The following is a 20,765-nucleotide window of genomic DNA, read 5'->3' on the forward strand; positions in this document are numbered from 1 at the left end:
GCAGGTGTGCTGCGGCGTAAGTAGACCGACATGAAGAGAGACTCGATGACCACGAGACCACGCGTGTGAAACGGTGGTGTTGATGAGAAGCGCTTCCCGTGGGCAGCGCGTGCGAAGGGACACACTTGTAGCGCTGCACTGCCGATCCGGGCAGCATTGCATGTGTAGCGTGCGTTGGAAAATGTCGCCCGACTAGTAGTAACTGAATGAACAAGCGTGGTGTTTTTTATTATTTTATTATTATTTTACAATACTGCAGGCCCTCCTCGGGCCCATGCAGGAGTGGTTACTGCATGGGCGCACAAGCAAACACGAATAGATCACATTGAATGACTGCAGACAACGACTGTCAAAACGCTAGCAGCAAGCATACGCCGCAGCGGCGACGCAGCGGGCGAAGGTACGTGCGGTCTATCGCTTCAACGGAAACTGAGCGGCGAATGCACGGCGCATAAAGGCCAGAGCCGTGTGGAGATAAGAGACGGTGCGGACGAGCGACGAGCGCGGTTGTTGGCAGAGTAGTAGTGCGCCCCCCCCTCCCCCCCCCGTTCCCTCCGGCGCTGGCTTCTTGCTTCCTTGCTTGAGCGTGGGAGATGAGTGCGTTCGCTCTCCGTGATAGCGCGCGTCCCCGCACGCTTCCGCTCGGGCATACGGCGCGCGGCGCAGATTTTATCTATACGGAACCTCACGGCGACGACGACGGCGACGGCGAAAACGACGGCGACGCCGACGGCAGAAATCCGGTTGAAGTGTCCATATAATTGCTATCGCAATAAAATGTATTGCCGAGAGCTAGTGGGGCTATAATAGTTCAGGTGCAACCAAACTAGGAAGGCCCACTAAGCTTCATCAATGTCACTCCCTCACCAGAACAGGAATTGGCCTCCTTGGTGCAGTATTCGGCCACTACCTCCCTCATGACTCCGAAGATTAACCCATGGCCCTCAGTCCCCAGTGGCTGCGGAGCACCTTACCACGGCGGCGGTCAGACCTCCTACGCGGCAGAGGGTGCTAAGAATCTCTGGGTCCGGACAGGCCGCCAATGGAAACTGAACCTGGCAACGTTCAACGCGCGCACCCTCGCGAGTGAGGCTAGCTTAGCAGGAGTATTTGAGCAATTATCAGGCATTGCCTGGGATATTATTGGCCTTAGTGAGGTTAGAAGAACTGGTGAGGCTTACACAGTGCTGACTAACGGCCACGTCCTCTGCTATAGAAGTCTTCCAGATAAGAGAGAATCCGGGATAGGATTTCTAGTCCATAGCAAAATAGCGGGCAACATTGATGAATTCTATAGGATCAATGAGAGGGTAGCAGTCGTCGTCTAGGTTGATCTCAGAAGCAGCAATTGAAGTGGGAGGTAAGGCACCAAGGCAGCCAGTAGGTAAGCTCTCCCAAGAAACAAATGACCTTATAAAGAAAAGACAAAACATGAAAATGTGCAACTCAAGAGATCAGATAGAATTCGCTGAACTGTCAAAACTGATCAACAAAAAGAAAGTAAGGGACATTGGAAATTATAATGTGGGAAAGATTGAGGAAGCCGTAAAATATGGACGCAGCATTAAATCAGTAAGAAGAAAGCTTGGCATAGGACAAGGAAAGATGTATGCACTGAAAGATAAGCATGGTAATATCATCAGCAATTTCGATGACATAGTAAAAGCAGCGGAAGAATTCTATACTGACCTGTACAGTGCCCAAAACAGCCAAGCTACTTTCATTCGAAATAGTGATGACCCGGATACAGAGGCTCCTTCTATAACCAGCGATGAAGTTAGAAGGGCCTTGAAAGACATGATGACTAGGGGAAAAGCTGCTGGAGAAGATGGAATAACAGTAGATTTAATCAAAGATGGAGAAGATATCATGCTTGAAAAGCTTGCGGCCCTTTATACGCAATGCCTCACAACTTCAAGTGTACCAGAGAGCTGGAAGAACGCCAACATTATACGAATTCATAAGAAGGAAGACGTTAAAGAATTGAAGAATTATAGACCCATTAGCTTGCTTTCAGTATTGTATAAAATATTCACCAAGATAATTTCCAATAGAATCAGGGCAACACTTGACTTCAGCCAACCAAGAGAACAGGCTGGCCTCAGGAAGGGATATTCTACGATGGATCATATCCAGGTCATCAATCAGGTAATCGAGAAATCTGCGGAGTACAATCAACCTCTCTATATGGCTTTCATAGATTATGAAAAGGAATTTGAATCAGTAGAGATACCAGCAGTCATAGAGGCATTGCGTAATCAAGGAGTACAGGAGGCATACGTGAATATCTTAGGAAATATCGACAAGGATTCCACAGCTACCTTGGTTCTCCACAAGAAAAGTAGAAAGTTATCTATCAAGAAGGGGGTCAGGCAAGGAGACACAATCTCTCCAATGCTATTCACTGCATGCTTAGAAGAAGTATTCAAGCTCTTAGACTGGGAAGGCTTAGGAGTGAGGATCAACGGCGAATATCTCGGCAACCTTCGGTTTGCAGATGACATTGTCCTATTCAGCAGCAATGGAGACGAATTACAGCAAATGATTGAAGACCTTAATCCAGAAAGTGTAAGAATTGGGTTGAAGATGAATATGCAGAAGACGAAGATAATGCCCAATAGCCTGGAAAGGGAACAAGAATTCAGGATCGCCAGTCAGCCTCTATATTCTGTAAATATGTACGTTTATCCAGGTCAATTACTCACAGGGGACCCTGATCACAAGGAAGAAATTTACAGAAGAATAAAATTGGGTTGGAGTGCATACGGCAGGCATTGCCAAATCCTGACTGGGAGCTTACCACTGTCGTTGAAAAGAAAAGTGTACAATCATTGCATTCTACCGGTGCTAACATATGGGGCAGAAACTTGAAGGTTAACAAAGAAGCTCGAGAACAAGTTAAGGACCGCACAAAGAGCGATGGAACGAAAAATGTTATGCCTAGCGTTAAGAGACAGGAAGAGAGCGGTGTGGATCAGAGAACAAACGGGGATAGCCGATATTCTAGTTGACATTAAGCGGAAGAAATGGAGCTGGGCAGGCCATGTAATGCGTAGGAGGGATAACCGGTGGACCATTAGAGTTACATAATGGATGCAAAAAGAAGGGAAGCGCAATCGAGGTCGGCAGAAAACCAGATGGGATGAAGTTAGGAAATTTGCAGGCGCAAGTTGGAATCAGCTAGCCAATACAGGGGTAATTGGAGATCGCAGGGAGAGGCCTTCGTCCTGCAGTGGACATAAAATATAGGCTGATGATGATGATGATGATGATGATATTGTCGCAGGGATGTGCACGCTCCTTTGTCGGCTCGGTTCTGCAATACCGCGTTCATGGCGTGTTTTGGCTCCGCAAATTCTTTTGCCGCTTGCAGCCAGCTAAAACAGAGCCTTCGAAATTTGTTTCCATCCGAGCGTGGATTAGGATGCCACTGATAGCCCAAACAAAGCCATGCCGCAGATTTTCAGTCGCCCCAATATAGCCACATAGCCAACTCACCAATGTTGACGTCAAATATTTTTTTTTCTGCAGCCTAGATTGGCTATATGTATCGAAACCTGGCAACAATAACTTGGCGAGGGCGTCTTTTCTCGTGCCTTCCGAACGCCCTCGCTCGGGAGGCGCAGACAGCGAACGCTCGCCACGGTTGTGGTCGCCGATCGGTACATGGAAGTTCAGCGGATTTTCTAACCGCCACCGGCCCAGCAGAGGGAAATGCACAAACACTCGCACACAGACACTGCAGGCGTCTTCCACGCCGAGAAGGAGCGAATGTGCACACGAAGCTAACGTATTTTCGCCGTTGTGACCTCCTAGGCGTTTTTAAATGGTGGCGGGTGGCTCGGCATATTTCAGACGTCCGGTTTAAAATGCGAAGCATTTCTTGGCGAACATTTGCTTCTTTGACAGTATCTATCTATCTAGCCGCCTACGACTTTGTGCTCTCATGGTCGTTTCGTTAACTTGGTATGTACCAAAACTGGTATGCTATGACAGGAGTATATGGTGAACATAAATAGTGTGTCATGACATGGATGTCATGGCATGCGTGTCATGTAGGTCATGAAACCGCCGCCTACGTCTTGGTGCTCTCATGTTCGTTTCGTTAACTTGGTAGGTACCAAAATTGGCATAGCATAACAGGAGTGTATGTCGAACATAATGATAGGTCATGACATAAATGTCATGACATGCATGTCGTGGAGGTCATGACAATGACCCAGCGAAAAATATTACCACTAAACACCACTGAAATGGGTTCTGACGTGTGCACTAAGTGAAGTAAACACTAAATTATGATGGTAGAAATCAGTCATGAGCATGACGCAGCAAAAATGACCTTGACTCAGCGAAAAAACATTAACACTCAAACCACTGAAATGGGTTCTGACGTGTGTACTAAGTGAAGGAAACACTACAGGATACTAGTAGAATTCAGTCATGACCATGACACAGCAGAAATGACCATGACTCAGCGAAAAAGTTTAACACTCAAAAACCACTGAAATGGGTTCGGACATAAATTATAGGTCATGGCATGAATGTCATGGTTGTCCTGTAGCTCATTGAACAGCGGCCTACGTCTTGGTGCTCTCATGGTCGTTCCGTTATCTTGGTCGGCTCTCCGGACTCTGCTTCGCATAACAACGATTCCCACAGGGCGTGGGATCTGCCGGCTTTTTTCGGTTATGCAAGACCGGTTCGAACGGGTTTGAACCGTTATTTTTCTGCCTCGAAGTTCATCCGGAGCTCAACCGTTTTCGCTGAACTGTTTTCGCTGAACAGTATCGAAAACCAGAAAGAAAAAAAGTTTCAGTTCGGCACTCTGGTGTTCAGAAATTGGTACGGACTAGTATGACATTTCCTTCCCTATTTGCGACAAGAATTCGCAGCGATTTGGACATAAAGCGATTCTATGATTTTGATGCCAGAAATGAAGAACTAGAAATATTCCGAAATCTATTTATATGCGATGCGGATGCACTTACCGGTTCCTTTCAAATAGAAGTAAATGAAATGGATCGAAACGGCATCTTGAAGTACAACTACAAAGAAATCAAATCAATTTCGTTAAATTACTAGGCTCTGAACAGTTAAAAAACTTCAAGTAATTGCCCAGCGATTACATGGCAATTTTCGGTACTAGGTATATTTGTACGCAAACTTTCACCAATAAATTAAAGAGAACTCCAACGAAAATTTATTTTAAAAGCTCGACGTTTCGGAGCCCGACCCGCTCCTTCTTCAGGGTTGAGAGGGCGTGAGGCGTAGCACTGCTTATACGCATTTTTGACGGTTTGAACAGGCGCGCAGATACTTTTCGTAGACCTTGCGAGTAAACGGCAGGAAGTGTTTCCGACGAACGATTGATGTTACCGGGCGTTTTCTAGATGTGCCAGGAAGGCTGAAAGGAGCCGGCGCCGGTGGTTGCTTTCTCTCCCCAAGACGACAGCGCTGTCGGGGCTTCTCTGGTGATCGAAAAGATCTCACTGTTGTGCCACAGCACTCCCATAGGCCGTATGCTGTATGTGCGAGTGAAAGCGCGCGAGGGCGAGGGACGCGCGCTTTCACGGGGAGCGAACGCACGGCGGAGAGCAAACAGGACTTCCCAGTAGAAGGGGAGCCGTGGGTGAGGAGGGCATCGAGGTACCCTAGGGCCTAGACTACAGTGCCTAGTATGGAGGCAATATTGGAGTATGAAGCATAGCCTAAGCAACGAAAGTCTTTGAATGATCACCCAACACATGTTAAATAAACTTTACTTCAGGAATACAGTGTATCGCTATACTTCTCTAGTGCTAATCCTATTACGGTGGACAATGATCGTGAGATCAGCTCTGCCGTAATGTTTTCTTTTTTAATGTGCAACAACTTTCGCAGGAGCCGCTTGCTAAAATCGGTGTACTGAAAACACGCTATAGCACTATTGCTTATATATTTGCAAACCTGCTGTCCAGGGACATTGTATCGTTGCGTATAGGATCGAAGCCATTACTCAACCATACATGTTTCGCATGGACAGATAGCGCGGTTCTCGCGCCACACATGAGGCTGTACGAGCTGAATTTGGCTTCTTGCTAGGAGTTCAGAGGCATAGCTCGTGATTATTTTTGTCGATCCGAGCAATAGTGGCCGCTTTAGAGAGCTGACTCTCCCATAGTAGAAATAATCTATTAAACTCAAACCGGTTCCTATGAAGAGTTATAAGGCCTACAAGTGTTCACTTTATTGAAGAAGTTTCACGTTTGCTTGGTTATGGCGCCCCCGCGTTCTAAACATAGGGCGCAAAAATGGCATGAAGAGACTCGGGCAGCAAGACTGGGGGATATCCAACCCCTTTAAGTTCGGTGTAACTATCCGTCTACATGGGGAGCGCAGGAGACCCAACCGTCAACGAAGGGGGGTAGGGTCCAGCGGTGCAGGACAATCTTGATCGCGACCACTAGGGGGGGGGGGGGGTAATTTCGTTATGCTATTGCCCAGGCACCCTCTCCAAAACAAGTGGGTTGACTACGAACAGGAACGTAATGTAACATAAGTTTGTCATGTGATATTTGTACTGCTTCAATAAATATAAATTGTGTACTTGGGTACGCTATTTCCGTACCCTTCTGCCCATGTACCATATGCACCACGGAGAATAGGTTTCACGTAGACTACAGCTAATGCGCCCTTCATACAGTCTGTCTGATTTTTTTCATGTGATGTATTGCCTGCCTCATCCAACGCACCTTGTGGTAGGCTGGTGGGTATAGGTCGGTATGTGTATATTTGTATGCTACGACGGCGAATGCTTGAAGTCGGATGTTCTCCAAGAAGATAACGAAATAACGTGCTAACTTGGGCTGATTGGTACATGCCTGAAGAAGACGAGTACTCGTAATAGCGCTGGACAGAAGGTAACGAACGCTTTTGTAGAAAGAATTGCAAATACACTATTTGCATTAAATATTAATTAAAGTATGGCGTTTTACGTGCAAAAACCACAATCTCATTATGAGGCAGGTTGTATTGGGAGCTCCGGAGTCCGGAATGATTTGGACCACCCGGGGTTCTTTAACGTGAACCTAAATCAATGCATGGGTGTTTTCGCATTTAGCCCCCATCGAAATGCAGCCGGCCGGGATTTGATCACGCGACCACATGCTTAGCAGTCCAACACCATAGTTACTAAGCAACCACAGAGTGTTGCATTAAATATGCAATTACATTGCGTCCCATTGCGCAATGACGATGACATGACACTGCCGGCATATAGGTGATTGAATGATTACAACAGGATTAGTTGATACAAAATGGGCGACTAGACGGGAAACAAAGTAAGAAGGGGTACGACGAGTGCATACTTACAACGGACGGTATCAAAAAAAAAAAAAAATCGACAGTGCCCATTTCACGACGACTGTCGACGGTACTGCAAGCATTGAATGAATATAGTGACGCACCCTTGTCCCGCCGTCGAAACGAGTTATGTTTGAGGCGTGTACTGCAGCGAGACTCCTTTGTAGCGCTTCCGTAAGAACACTTGGCGCCATCTAGCGCCACCACCGCTAAGCATAATCGTCGCCTCCGAACTGCATGACGCGCCGGAGCGTACGAATGCTTTTAGAAACGCGCCATTCGGCAGTCGGGCTTCTCTCTCGTGTTTCCTCCGTACACGTTGCGCCTTCTAGTGGAGCTGTCAAGAACCGCTCGCGTGGTCTCCAAAACGAGAAGCGTGGCGCGCCTTGCCTGCGAACAGTAACAACTACGCCCTCCCTTGCCGCGCACCCAGTGGCACATGCTCAGCGACCCGAGTAGCCGAGACGTTTACTGAAGAGCGCCACATTGCCAATGCATTTATGGCGCAGCTCATTAAAGCGTTGGCATGAAATACGTTCATATAAAAGTAGCCGGTGCATTTGTGGCACAGCCTGCTAAAGCGTCTGGTTGCTCTCCTTGTGACCTAGGTTCGATGCCGCTCATCATCGGATAAATTTATGGGATTTTTTTTGTCATTGTAGAGGTGGCCACATTCCCAGTGCCGCGTACCCAGTGACCCAAGTTGGCATCAAAGAGGTTCATTGAAGACATTCGGAGACCGCATATGGCATATGCCCAGTGATCCAAGTCGGTGTCAGTTCCATACCCAATCCCGCATCTACAGTAACCCATGTGGGCGTGAAAGAGATTCCTTGAAGAGTGGCACATACTTATGTACACATTCCCACACGCTCAGTGACCCAAGTTGGTCTGACGGTTGGTTTTGAAGCCGGTTCCTTCAGCACAGCAGCCCGATGCGCTACCCACTCAACCATGGACAACGCAGTGACCCACGAAGGCTGGAAAACGGTTACAAAACGAAAAACGTTATATGTGTATAGGCAGAGTGTCCTGTTCCCATCACTTGCCCTGCTATCAACATTATCAGCATGATTAAGATGGGATAACAAACTCACTTCGATGGGGCGACCAGAACACCACACAGCGCTCACTGGGGCACGACATATATGTGTTCACGACGAAGACGTTATTTGCGAACGTCTGCAATGTTGCATCGCTCAGATAAACGTGCCGTTCACCAATAAATATAGAACGTTGTGATGTGCTGAGTGACTCAGAACAATCACGTATGCGATGGCAAACTAATGTTCAGAAAAGTAGCGGTTCTGTTAAATCCCTTTTCATCTCATGCAAGTAAATGAATGTGGCAATGAAATGAAACGGAATAATGACGTGTTTACGTTCACGATGGGAATCGTGGCGTTCGGAGACAACGAGCAATTCAACCTAAAGAGCACCACAATCTGTTCATTGGCGTAAATGGCCCAATTATGTGTGAATATTTCAAATCCGTACCGTGCCCTCACGGCTGGGTTGCCAGGTCTTCAAAATGTAGCCGAAAAATTCGGAAATGTAGCAAGAAATGTCGCCAACTGCTGCAAAAGCTTTAATTGGTAGCCAAAAAAGTGGCCGCGGTGCGACAAACGAACAATTGTGAATTTTAAAGCGAACATAAAGAAGAAAAAGGTAACGAAAGACGGCAGTTTTCCGCTGCACTGATGGTAAACAAGAAAAATAGAACACAACTAACGTTATCACATGTTACTGTATCGTAATTTACCACAATAACGAGCTGATGTTCTTTGATATTTTCCGCCGCATACGTGCTTCCTCTTATCCGAAGTTGTTATCGCCAGTTTCAGTACAATGCTGGCTGCACGCCGCACTTATAACTTCTCTTCAAACGTTCCCGTGTGAGCTGTATGCGGTCACTAATGTTCTATCTACTCTCCATGCTATGTAGTCGCAAGCGCATTTAAGATGCGCACATAGGCACTGGTACCTATGATGGCTTCCATGACGCGTTTTCAGTTGTTGCAGTCGCTTCAGGTGCCAAGAAGTATTGTCTTTCAGATTCACTATAGAGGTAACCACCGCTGGGCGTGGGGTTAAGACACCATCTATTGCTTCCGTTTAACCAAGGATGCAAATGCATAGCCTTAAAGATTGGTGAATTATTGATTCTCAGAGCTGCTGTACGCCACCTGTAGAGAAACACCAATCGGCCCCTTCACACATCCGTCCCTGACAGTCCCAGACTGCCCGAGGCGTTGATTTCAGCCAATGAGCTTTGCTTATGACGCTTCTCGGGCTCTCTTGTACAGCTCGGGACGACTAGTCGAAGAAGCCCACTGGCCATATGTCGCCTATAGGATATGTTTTCAGCACCTGGGTTTGCTACAGAGCTTGCAAGGCACAAAAGTATGAACTTCAAGATCTAGCGTTTAACGGCTATTGCTTCGAGGAAGCCGTGGGAGGGAGTGTCAGTGTTGACACTACCTATACTAATTACCACCTCTAAAAGCAGCCAGAAAGTAGCCAAGTCTACAACCACAATTTTCGGTCGCCGTGAGCATATAAAGGAGCCAATTTGGCGAGAAGTCGCTAAACCTGGCAACAGTCTGTGCCTCACGCATAGTTTGAAGCTGTGAATGGATTTCCTTTACTACTCATCAACTTTTTTGTCGAGTAAATGAAACTACGGTATTGATGAACTATATTACCAACATAATTTGGTTCAGTACAGGATTATTTAATGTTACTTTAATGTCACAACTAAAGATAGAGCAGACAAATTAAAAAAAAAAACACCTGCAAGCTGCGCCTTGTTACTTGCAATTGTTTTGTTACATTTTTTTCGCCGTTGTGATTGGTTCGCTGAGAACTTTGGCAGAGTCACCACCGTGATTGGCTACTCTGTGGCTTTGCTAATAAATAGAATTACAAAGGAGTTTTCTTTTCAATATAGATCCCACACTCCTTTAAGCGGATTATTCGTGCACCATAAAAAATGTTTTCTGCAAACGATTGCGCGCAACAAAGGTTTGTGGTCCGTAATAAAGCGCGAACTACTCACTCTGCTTGTAATAGTAATTTATTTCCTTATTTTTTCTTTTTTTGCGAATTTCCAACAAGAATAGTGCAAAGAGGGAAAAGAGGAGGTAGAAAAGACACGAAGGAGCACATTAGTCCTTTTCCTCTTTTTGTGAATATGATTTCTAAAATTTTGTAATGCTTAGGTTACCTGAAGTTTCTTTTTATCGTTTGCTTTCAGCCCTCTATCCTTTGTTAGGTGCATTTTTCATTACATCCAGTGTTTCAAGCGGGTATGAGCCATGTTCTCAAGCGGGAACCGCAAAAAAAGACTCAATCTCCCGCTAAAGGGATACATGTGTGGATGCGAAGCAGCGGGGAGATGGTTAGCTTGAGCGGGAGATGGTTTCGCGGCAGCGGCCCGAGCGCTCATCGCGGCGCTGCACAGAAGAAAGAATGAGGCGCGCGCGCTCCGTCATTTTCATACCGCGGAACTACCGTGGCGCCCCCAGCGGAGTATGCAACTGTCGCACCAGCTGTCGTGCGCGCCGCTCCGGATTTCTAGAGGAGAGAAAAGGGGGAGCGTAAGAGAGGAGAGGCGGAGGGGACGCGCAGGCGCTGTGGGGGTGTGGCACGCGGGCGCCGCTCCGTAGAGGATTCCTAGAGGAGAGAAAGGGGGAGCATAGGAGAGGAGAGAGGGGGAGGGGACGAGCATGCGCTGTGGGGGTGTGGGACGCGGGAGGGACGGACAGAACCGCCGGCAAGACATGCTTCGCAAATAAATCACACAAATATCGCTGTGGCGCTTCTTGTCAGCTTTTGTACTACTTTCGATGTGTACTTTTCCTGTTCACTACCATGAACTGCAACAAGTCCACCTTGCTACAACGGATGAGCGCTATATCGGCTTAAGTATAGCGCGGCATCCAAAGAACCGTCACTTAGCAGATAGCGCCACTTCCTCTTCAATGTTATTTTTCCGTGTGCATGCAGTCTTCTTGTGATTACGTAATTCCCCTGTAGTGAATCCTTGGCGTTTCTTTGTGTACAGCCCACGCATGGGTTTTATCTGCGGCCGGTACACTTTGGCAACCCTTCTGTGCACGCCGTTCGAGGAAAGTAAAGCCTGGAAGATAGCGGCGTGTCAGCATAGAGGCATCGTGTACATCCGTGGCATTCCTATGAATGAAGGAGTTGAGCGGTCTCTCACTGACAGCCATGACCGGAATCGTGATCGTCTGGGCTACTGGGGCAAGAAATTCCTGCACATCATGACCACAAGTGAGTGGTGCCGAGGCTTATGATACCCATACGAAAGTTGAATTGAATTGAATTTTATTGACATGAAACAATTTACAAAAATGAAATTGCAATAATGCATCTGAATCCCTAGCCAGAGGCTAGTTGGCATTCATTCAAGTATAATTATGAAAAAGAGCATGCCACATAACGAAACAATAGTGATACAAACAAAAATATTTACTATCATTATGATACGTAAAGAAAACTAATTATATCATGATTATCACGCGGCAATACAATTTAAAACGTTTCCTGCATTTGTATAAGTAAGTTTCACAACATTAGCATACATCTTGTTAGAATGGTACAATCACAGTTTCACGTATATAATAAGCATAACACATTGTAAGAGAGATTATGCACAAATACAATAACGTACAACACAAGTGTACATGGTAGTCAATTGAAAATGGTTACTCGTTCTGAAAAAAGAAAAGAAAAACATTTTGGGGGGGGGGGGTTATAGCAGGTAATTTATTAAGTGGCTATATATTACTTAGAAAATGTCTTTTCAATGCTAAAGAGAAATTTCTACTCTGTTTTATTTCTAGTGGAAGGTTATTCCACACGGCGACTCCATTAGGTGCAAGTTTTCTATTACCGTAAACATTTTTTGTTTTCTGAGTAAGGTAGTTGCCTTTTACTTTTTTACGGCTTTCGTAGCGAGAACATCAAAATTGTGATGAGCAGACTGGATAGCTGGTGCTAATACTAGCTTGGACCATTAGTGCAGTTCTGTAATCAATTAGAATGGTGAACGGCATGTTGTTTAGGCTTCGGAAGAGTGTTAGCGTATGTGCAGTATAGTCTGAATTCGTAATAAAGCGTATTGCTCTTTTCTGGAGTATAATAACTGGTTCTAGGTATGTGCGGTGAATTAAAAACAATATACTTGGTTTTCTGTGTATTTAACGTTAGTTTGTTTGAAGAGAACCGTTTGTGGATATCGTTAAGCTCTGAATTCGCACAAATAAAGGTATGGTCCGGAGAGTCTTGGGCACATATGAGAGCTGTATCGTCAGCGTACGTAAATATTGAAAAGTTTTTTACTATGCACGGAAGGTCGTTAATGTACAATGAAAAAAATATTGGCCTAAGAACTGAGCCTTGGGGTATGCCTACAGTTGTTTCAAGGAACCCGGACCTGGTATCAGCTACTTGCACTGCCTGCTTACGGTTTTCAATATAACTTTAAAGAATTCTAGGCACATTCCACGAAAGCCATAGCATTCCAGTTTGTTTAATAATATGCTGTGGTTGACAGTATCAAAAGCTTTTTTAATGTCAAGAAATATACCTACAACTGTTCTGTTGTTATTTAAGTGGAAGTTAATAAGTTCAGATAAGGACAAGACGGCTGTATCAGTTGACCTTCCCTTTCTAAACCCATGTTGACAGGGCGTAAGAATGCTTTGGCCTTCTAGGAAAGACATGATTCGTTTGACTATCAGTTTTTCGAATACAATATTTATGGTACTTAGGATGGAGATAGGACGCTAGTTTTCTGGGATGTTTTTATCACCAGCCTTGTGAATCGGTATTATCTTAGATACTTAAGAAGGTCCGGATACGTAGATGTATAAAATGATAAGTTAAATATTTTTTCTAAAGGTACACAAAGGATATCGATGCATTCCTTGAGGGCCAAAGAAGGTATGTTGTCACAACCGACTGAAAATTTCACTGGCATAGCACTGACTACAGTTACAATTTCACTAGCTGTTATATCTGTAAATTTAAATGTTGCGAGGAGGGTATGTAATGTATTGTTCGTTGATAGCCGTAGCCATTAGCCGAGAACCTACTCTGCAAAAATAGGTATTAAACGTCAAAACGGAGGGTGCTCACTGATACTCCGAGAGCGCCGAAGTCTGGCATGCTGTAAGAGTTTGCAGGTAGTCTAAGAACAGAGTTTATAATACGCCATGTGATTCGTGAGTTACCCGAAATTTTCATTATTAGGTTTGCGTAGTATTCTTTCTTTCTTACTCGAATGGAGCGATGTTACTTTATTACGAGCCAATTTGAATTGCTGTAGGTAATAGTCATTGTTTTTGTGCATTTTTAATTTTGAATGCCAAAAGTCTTTCTTCCTAATTTGTTGTAAAAGGTATTTATTCATCCATGGGCAAATTGGTGTTTTGTAATATCTCTTGTCATGGAGTTTCTGTGGACCGCATTATTAGTTAACGTCGAATTTCTGACTACGATGTGATGTATTCCTCTTGTGCGATCAGACAAACACCTGAAGTACGGTATGACATAAAATTGACAACACTCAAATGGCAATGCACATTAGAATTTCTGGTCAAATAAGTACTCAGGTTGCCTTAGTATTTGCTATTGCAACACAGGTGAAACCAAGAGTAAATGTGAAGAGCTTTGCCGTCAAAGAATCAGAGTGTTCCAAATTTACACATTCCTTTTTTGCTTACATCAAGCCAACCTAGCTTATGCTTTTCTAAGCCATGTTCCCGTCGGTAGAAGCAACACATGTGTGAACCATGTGTGATGTTTGTGCAAGTGATTTAAGCTAAAGTTAGCAGTGAGCAGTCATCGAAAAGGTGGATAATATTAGAATATCCTCAAGATAAGGTTCACAAGCAGAGATGTCAGTGTAAACATCAAAATATGGAAATATGTACGTTTATTCTTGTTAAGACAGACATGCGTGATGAATACTTTTGATGGTGAATAGGTTTTCCTGATTGAAAGAAATATGTCGGATATATTTACAATTGAAATGGCACCGCTGCTACAGCCCTAGCATCTAATGACTATTATATGGCTACAAAGCGACATCTTGATCTGCAGTATATTAGGGTAGAAGCTTAGGCGAGTTGGTCTTGGTTCATAATGGCGGTATTGCGTAGCGCGCGAAATGTAGAAAAAGGGGACTGATGTTTTGTTGGGATTTCTTTGTTTTCCCATTTGGATGACCATTGCTTGCATTCGCGCGCTACGCAATACCGCCTGTTATGGATCTTGATTTGTTTTTACGCACTATCGAAACTATGTTAAGCCACGGACCCCCCGCAGAGGCGTCTGCGTCAGGAGGCGTTGGGTGGGTTGCGACATCATGGATGCGCGCACATCGGGGTTGCACCCTCCCGCGTGTAGCCGTGCGCGGCTTACCCGTGTCTAGGGAAATGGGAATCCTGGGAATAGAGCCGATGCCGTGTGTTGGGACCTCTAAGGGCTCCTCGGAGGATGCAATACACCTCGTTGGTCTCTGCTACACGTAGATGGCACCCCGAATTGACTCACCCGGGGAAATCGGCAGTCGCTTTTTCTTGTCCCCTCTCTCCAACCTTTTTGTTTTCCTCTTACTTTGATGTCTTTTCTATCTTCGATTTTCTTCTTCTCACTTGCAAACATTTCTAGGTCGCAAAGGTTAATATTGTGTATTATATGCTGTCGGTTACATTTCTGGTGGAGGGGCTGGGTATGATTACAAGCCCCACACACGTCAGGGAAGGTAGCCCGGACAGCCGAAGTTTGCAGCCAACGGAATTGAAGCCTGTCCACCAACGCACAAGTCGTCGCATACGAGGTGAGCCTCCCGAGTTTGGTCCTCTCACCGAATCACCAAGGAAAGCGACGGCGGTCAGCCTAGGCGCCAGTGCGATGGCTACTTAAGTGACCCCTCCTCAGGTCGTCGTTGACTCACCCAAGACGCCAGAATCATTTCACGGGGATGCTGCAGCACCGTGCAAGACAGTACAACAGAGGTGCAAGCGTCGCATTATTTGAAGTTGGGTCAGGAGCCCTGCCCAAAAACATCGACGCCCTACGTGAAATGGTGAGGTCTGTCGTTAGGGAAGAGCTGCAGAAACTGCAGCTGGTTCAAACCCGTCCTACAGTGTCATTACTTGCAGATGTCGTACGCGAAGAAGTGCGACAAGTAATTTGTGAACCAGAGCCTCACGTACGGCCCCTAGCATAACCGGAGCGTCAGCCGCGTATATGATACGCCCAAGCTTTACGGCAGGACATTGGACGCGCTGACTCTGCCCGAACTACCGCTACGCCCCAGATGCTTCCTCGCAGTATGCCGCCCATGCCGGAAGGCAGAGCACGTAAATGCGATGTATGGCGTACTGCAGACCGGCGTCCCCTCTGCTACCACTTTGGCGAGGCTGGTCGCCTGTATCGGGAATGTCAGTATCGCCGTGTGGGACTCCGTGGCTTCTCCGTGAATGCGCCTTGCCCTCGAAATGATGAGCGCCCTTACGAGAGAGAAGCATTTTTATCTACGCGCCGACACATTCCGTACCCCCAGCAACATGAGCCTCGATCAGCAGCGCCTATGCGTTATCGGTCGCCGAGTCCGCGTCCGTCCTCCATGTCACCGAGGCGTCGCTCACTAAGTCCGCGACGGGAAAACTAGAGCCAGCGACCTGTGGAGGCAAGGCCGCTGACGCCCAGGAAACCGAAGGCCTTCCATCGCTAACCCGACGAGACGACGGCAGTGACACCGCTACGAATCAAATGCAGTGATGGCGACGCTACTTCTGAGTTGCGTGTCATCATCGACGACTTCGAAGTGACCGCGGTGATAGTCACGGGTGCTGACTATTCAGTTATTAGTAGTGTATTCGCCAGAGAATTGAACAAGGTATTGACCCATTGGACCGGATATCCGATACGTACAGCCGGGGGACACTTAGTCGAGCCTGTAGGAATGTGCACAGCAAGGATCGGAATTAATGGCTTTATGTACGTCAGCAGCTTTATTGTTCTACCCGAGTGTTCCCGTGATCTGATCCTGGGCATGGACTTTTTGCAAGCAAATGGCGCAATAATCGACTTGCAAGAATCCCGCGTGTTATTTACTGCGGAAAATGCTGTCGCCTTTTCTGATGTGGAGCAGCCACATGTTGCCTCTCTGCGTATTGTAGATGAATACGTGACGGTGCCGGCAAGGTGCGGTGCCGGCAGAGGTGCCGCCAAGGTGTCATTGTAAGGAGCGACGCATTTCGTGACTATGAGGGACTTGCAGACGGAAATATTGGGCTGCTACTGGAAAAGCAAATATCTGTGGCAAGGGGCCCTGTTCACCTGCGTAACGGATGTGCGGCTGTCCTATTGACTCACTTTGGTAATGAGGCACAACACGTGGCGAAGGGAACAGCCATAGCATCTCTTCATGGCTATGAACAAGTTACGGATATATCGACTCTCGATAACACCGTCCCTATAGCATCTGGGACTTTAGACAGTGTCTTCGCATCTATCGATATTGACCAAGAGCTGTCATCACCAAAGAGTTCGCCGAATGCTTCTCTACTTCATCGAAAGTCCATCTCACTCCCGTTGCAAAGCACCGCATTATAGTCGAAGAACCCGTAATACCAGTGCACCAACACCCGTGCCGAGTGGCTCCAAAAGAAAGGGAAGCGATAAGAAGTCAAGTACAGGAAATGCTCAAGGACGACGTAATACAGCCATCCAATAGCCCGTGGGCATCTCCGGTAGTTCTGGTGAAAAAGAAGGATAACACCCTACGTTTCTGTGTAGACTACAGAAAACTCAACCTCGTCACGAAGCGGGATGTTTATCCACTCCCACGCATCGACGACACCTTGGACAAACTACGCGATGCTCATTTCTTCTCTTCTTTGGATCTTAAAAGCGGGTACTGGCAGATAGAAGTGGACGAGCGAGATCGCGAAAAAACGGCATTTGTGACACCGGATGGTTTATATGTAGTGTAAGGTGCTTCGTTTTATATGAGTTTAAGGTCGGTGTTCTGCGCCCGCCACCTTCCAGCGGATGATGGACACTGTTCTTTCCGGACTGAAATGGCAGTCGTGCCTCGTTTACCTTGATGATGTGGTGGTCTTCTCCACTACATTCGAGCAGCATGTGCAGCGGCTGGGGGCAGTTTTGGATGCCATTCGCACGGCGGGATTGACCATAAAACCCGAAAAATGTCACTTCGGTTTTCGCGAGCTCCGCTTTCTCGGACAGATTGTCAGTGCTGAAGGCGTCCGCGCAGATCCTGAGAAGATCACGGCAGTAGAAAAGTTTCCGAAGCCAAGAGATAAGAAAGCTATCAGGCGTTTCCTGGGACTGTGTGCCTACTACAGGCGTTTCGGAGAAAACTTTTCTGAAATTGCCGAACCACTCACGCAGCTTACAAAAGATGTGCCTTTCGTGTGGCAGAAAGAACAAGAAGACGCCTTCTCTGAGCTACGACGACGTTTGCAGAGTCCTCCCATGCTTGCTCATTTGGATGAAGATGCCGAAACAGACATCCACACCGACGCTAGTAACGTTGGTCTCGGCGCTATACTTATTCAGTGGCAGAATGGAGGAGAAAATGTCATTGCGTACGCAAGCCGTACTCTATCGAAAGCTGAAACAAATTACTCAGCTACAGAAAAGGAATGATTGGCGGTTATATGGGCCATCAGCAAGTTCCGGCCATACTTGTACGGCAGACCGTTCCGAGCCATCAGCGACCACCATTCATTGTGCTGGCTGGCGAACCTCAAGGACCCTTCTGGAAGACTCGCTAGGTGGAGCTTGCGTCTACAGGATTATGCCATCACGGTCGTTTACAAGTCCGGTCTCAAGCACAGTGATGCTGATTGCTTGTCACGTGCACCGATCGAATCTACCACTGCTGAATACGAGCAAAATTTCCCGTTTCTTGGGGCTGTGAACACGTCGGAAATGGCTCATCATCAGCGTTCTGACCCGGAATCACTCCTGCTCATCCAGCACCTGGAGGGTCGGCAAGTGAAAGTTCCTCGAGTTTTTGTCCGCGGATTGTGTTCGTATGTCCTCAAGAACAACGTCCTCTACAAAAGAAACTTCGAGCACATTGGTGAGACGTTTCTACTTCTCGTACCATCATCGCTACGAGCTGAGATCTTAGAAGCTTGCCATGATGACCCTTTAGCTGGTCACTTGGGCGTTAGTAGGACTGTGGCAAGAATCGGCCAAAAATATTACTGACCGAAGTTGATGAATTCAGTGCAGCACTGTGTAAAATCGTGTCGAGATTGTCAAAGGCGCAAAACACCGCCACTCAAACCAGCAGGCCTTCTGCAACCGATACAGCTACCAGCAGTACCATTTGAACAGATCGGAGTAGATTTACTTGGGTCATTTCCCGTTTTGTCCTCAGGAAAGCGATGGATTGTGGTATAGCAACCGATTACCTCACCCGGTATGCCGAGACTTCTTCTATCACAACAGCAACCGCCATTGAAGTGGCTCAGTTTTTCGTCACACACATCGTATTGCGACACTGCGCGCCTAAGGTTGTCATAAGAGACAAGGGAACAGCTTTTATGGCCCGTTTGATGCAGTCTGTTATGAAACTCACGCATACTGATCATAGGAAAACCACAGCATACCATCCGCAAACAACTGGCCTGACTGAACGGCTCGCTGACATGATCTCGATGTACGTGGACATAGAGTATCGAACGTGGAACAGTATTCTACCATACGCTACCTTTGCGTATAATACTGCAGTACAAGAGACGACATATTTTACTGCCATTTGAACTTGTTTACGGCCGGACCGTAACAACGACACTGGACGCGATGCTACTTGTGAATAACAGCAGCGAAGACGATCCCTGACGTTAGTGAATACATAGAAAGGGCTCAAGAGGCACGGCAGTTGGCGAGGCACCGCAGCGTACAACAGCAATACGTCGACGCAAACCGATACAACCTAAGGCGAAGGGAAGTGCAGTAAAACCCCGGAGACAAAGTGTGGGTATGGATGCCTATACGTACGCCTGGTCTTTCGGAAAAGTTACTGCGCCGTTATTTTGGCCCCTATAAAGTACTTCGCCGGCTAAGTTCGTTAAACTACGAGGTAACTCCCGAAGGTCAAGTGTGCTCCACACGACGAAGGATTCGCTCAGAGGTCGTACACGTAGTACGAATGAAGCCTTACTACGAAAGGCATTGAATAACAGAATTTGCAATTGTGCCCAAGAATACAACCGGCCGTCCCTGAGCTTTGTTCTTTTATAGGCTGTTGGCCTGTCTAGGCCTTTTCTACGCATCGGGACGATGCTTCTTCGAAGGGGGACTAATGCCGCCAGCATACTGAGAACGAAAAATGCCCGCCGCATCATAGCTGTGTCTCAAAGAACCGTCCACAACACAAGCGTCAAGCAGGGCACCGCAAGGCAACGCTGCGCCGCACGTACTCACACCACGTGCTGACAGACCGGTGGCTCGTGCTCGAGGATCGGATGAATGGCCCGCGACAGGAGGTGACGAAGAAGAGAACGACGTTCGAAGAGGCGACGCTTGCAGGCGTTTTTGTTGAGTGTTGAGTCTCTGGAGTTCACGGACACAGGTTCGCCCAGAATAAAACAGTTTTATTAGAAACGGTTGTCCTAACTGTCGGTTACAATATATTAGGTTAAAGCGTCAGTCCATAGCTGGCGTCTGCAGGTGATCGTCACTCCCTGTAATAACCCCTTGTTGGGCTCAGTGGTGGGCGGCTACCATTGCTGCTGAAATCACTAAACATATATGGCATCAGCATCGCTCCCTACTCTACCTGATCGTCCTCTCTCAAAAAGTGGACGCACTGAAGAAACAGCTGAATTTTTCTTTGAATGCAAATAAACTTTCCCACGCTACTACCATGAAAAAGCCATGAAAAACTGTCAGAACGCTCACCTTTTACTGTTGCGAAATCTCACCGACACACTAGGTACCGGCTACAATGTTAGAGTTGGTTTACCATAATCGCCCCTCAGATGACTGTAATGGCGCATTCCACTGTCCGAAGAGTGACGGTGGGCACGGAGCTTACTCTGTATAATCACCCTCAAAGTAAAGGATAACATTTTGTTTTCCGGAAGCGCGTACGCGCGTGTCATTTTTTTATACCGCCGGGTATGCTGATGCGGTGCATTATGCGGCAGCGCCGCAGCAGACTAGCGTCTGCACGGCCGACAAACACAGTGGCCGCGGCTGTGCCACCAGCCCCCTTGGTGACAGCCAGCGCTCCTTCGCCGTCCCTGATGCAGGGCCCATTCACCTCCGGGATGGTAGGCTCCAAAACTTCGTCTATTGAGGCGAGGCCTTCACGACGATCACACCGCTCACAAGAACGGATG

At 46.9% G+C, this 20,765-nt stretch overlaps 1 protein-coding gene across 2 annotated transcripts in view; it reads left to right on the forward strand.

The window, feature by feature from the left end:
- LOC125947386 (decapping and exoribonuclease protein-like) overlaps positions 1-20,765 on the forward strand; it is a 105,362-nt gene that overhangs the window by 20,769 nt on the left and 63,828 nt on the right. For both annotated transcript variants that reach the window (XM_049672028.1, XM_049672029.1), the window contains exon 2: positions 11,408-11,637. In XM_049672028.1, the coding sequence (XP_049527985.1) occupies positions 11,408-11,637 (230 nt within the window). The remainder of the gene's footprint in view (positions 1-11,407; positions 11,638-20,765) is intronic.

The sequence above is a fragment of the Dermacentor silvarum genome, chromosome 8, assembly GCF_013339745.2.
Source record: "Dermacentor silvarum isolate Dsil-2018 chromosome 8, BIME_Dsil_1.4, whole genome shotgun sequence".
Lineage (NCBI taxonomy): Eukaryota > Metazoa > Arthropoda > Arachnida > Ixodida > Ixodidae > Dermacentor > Dermacentor silvarum.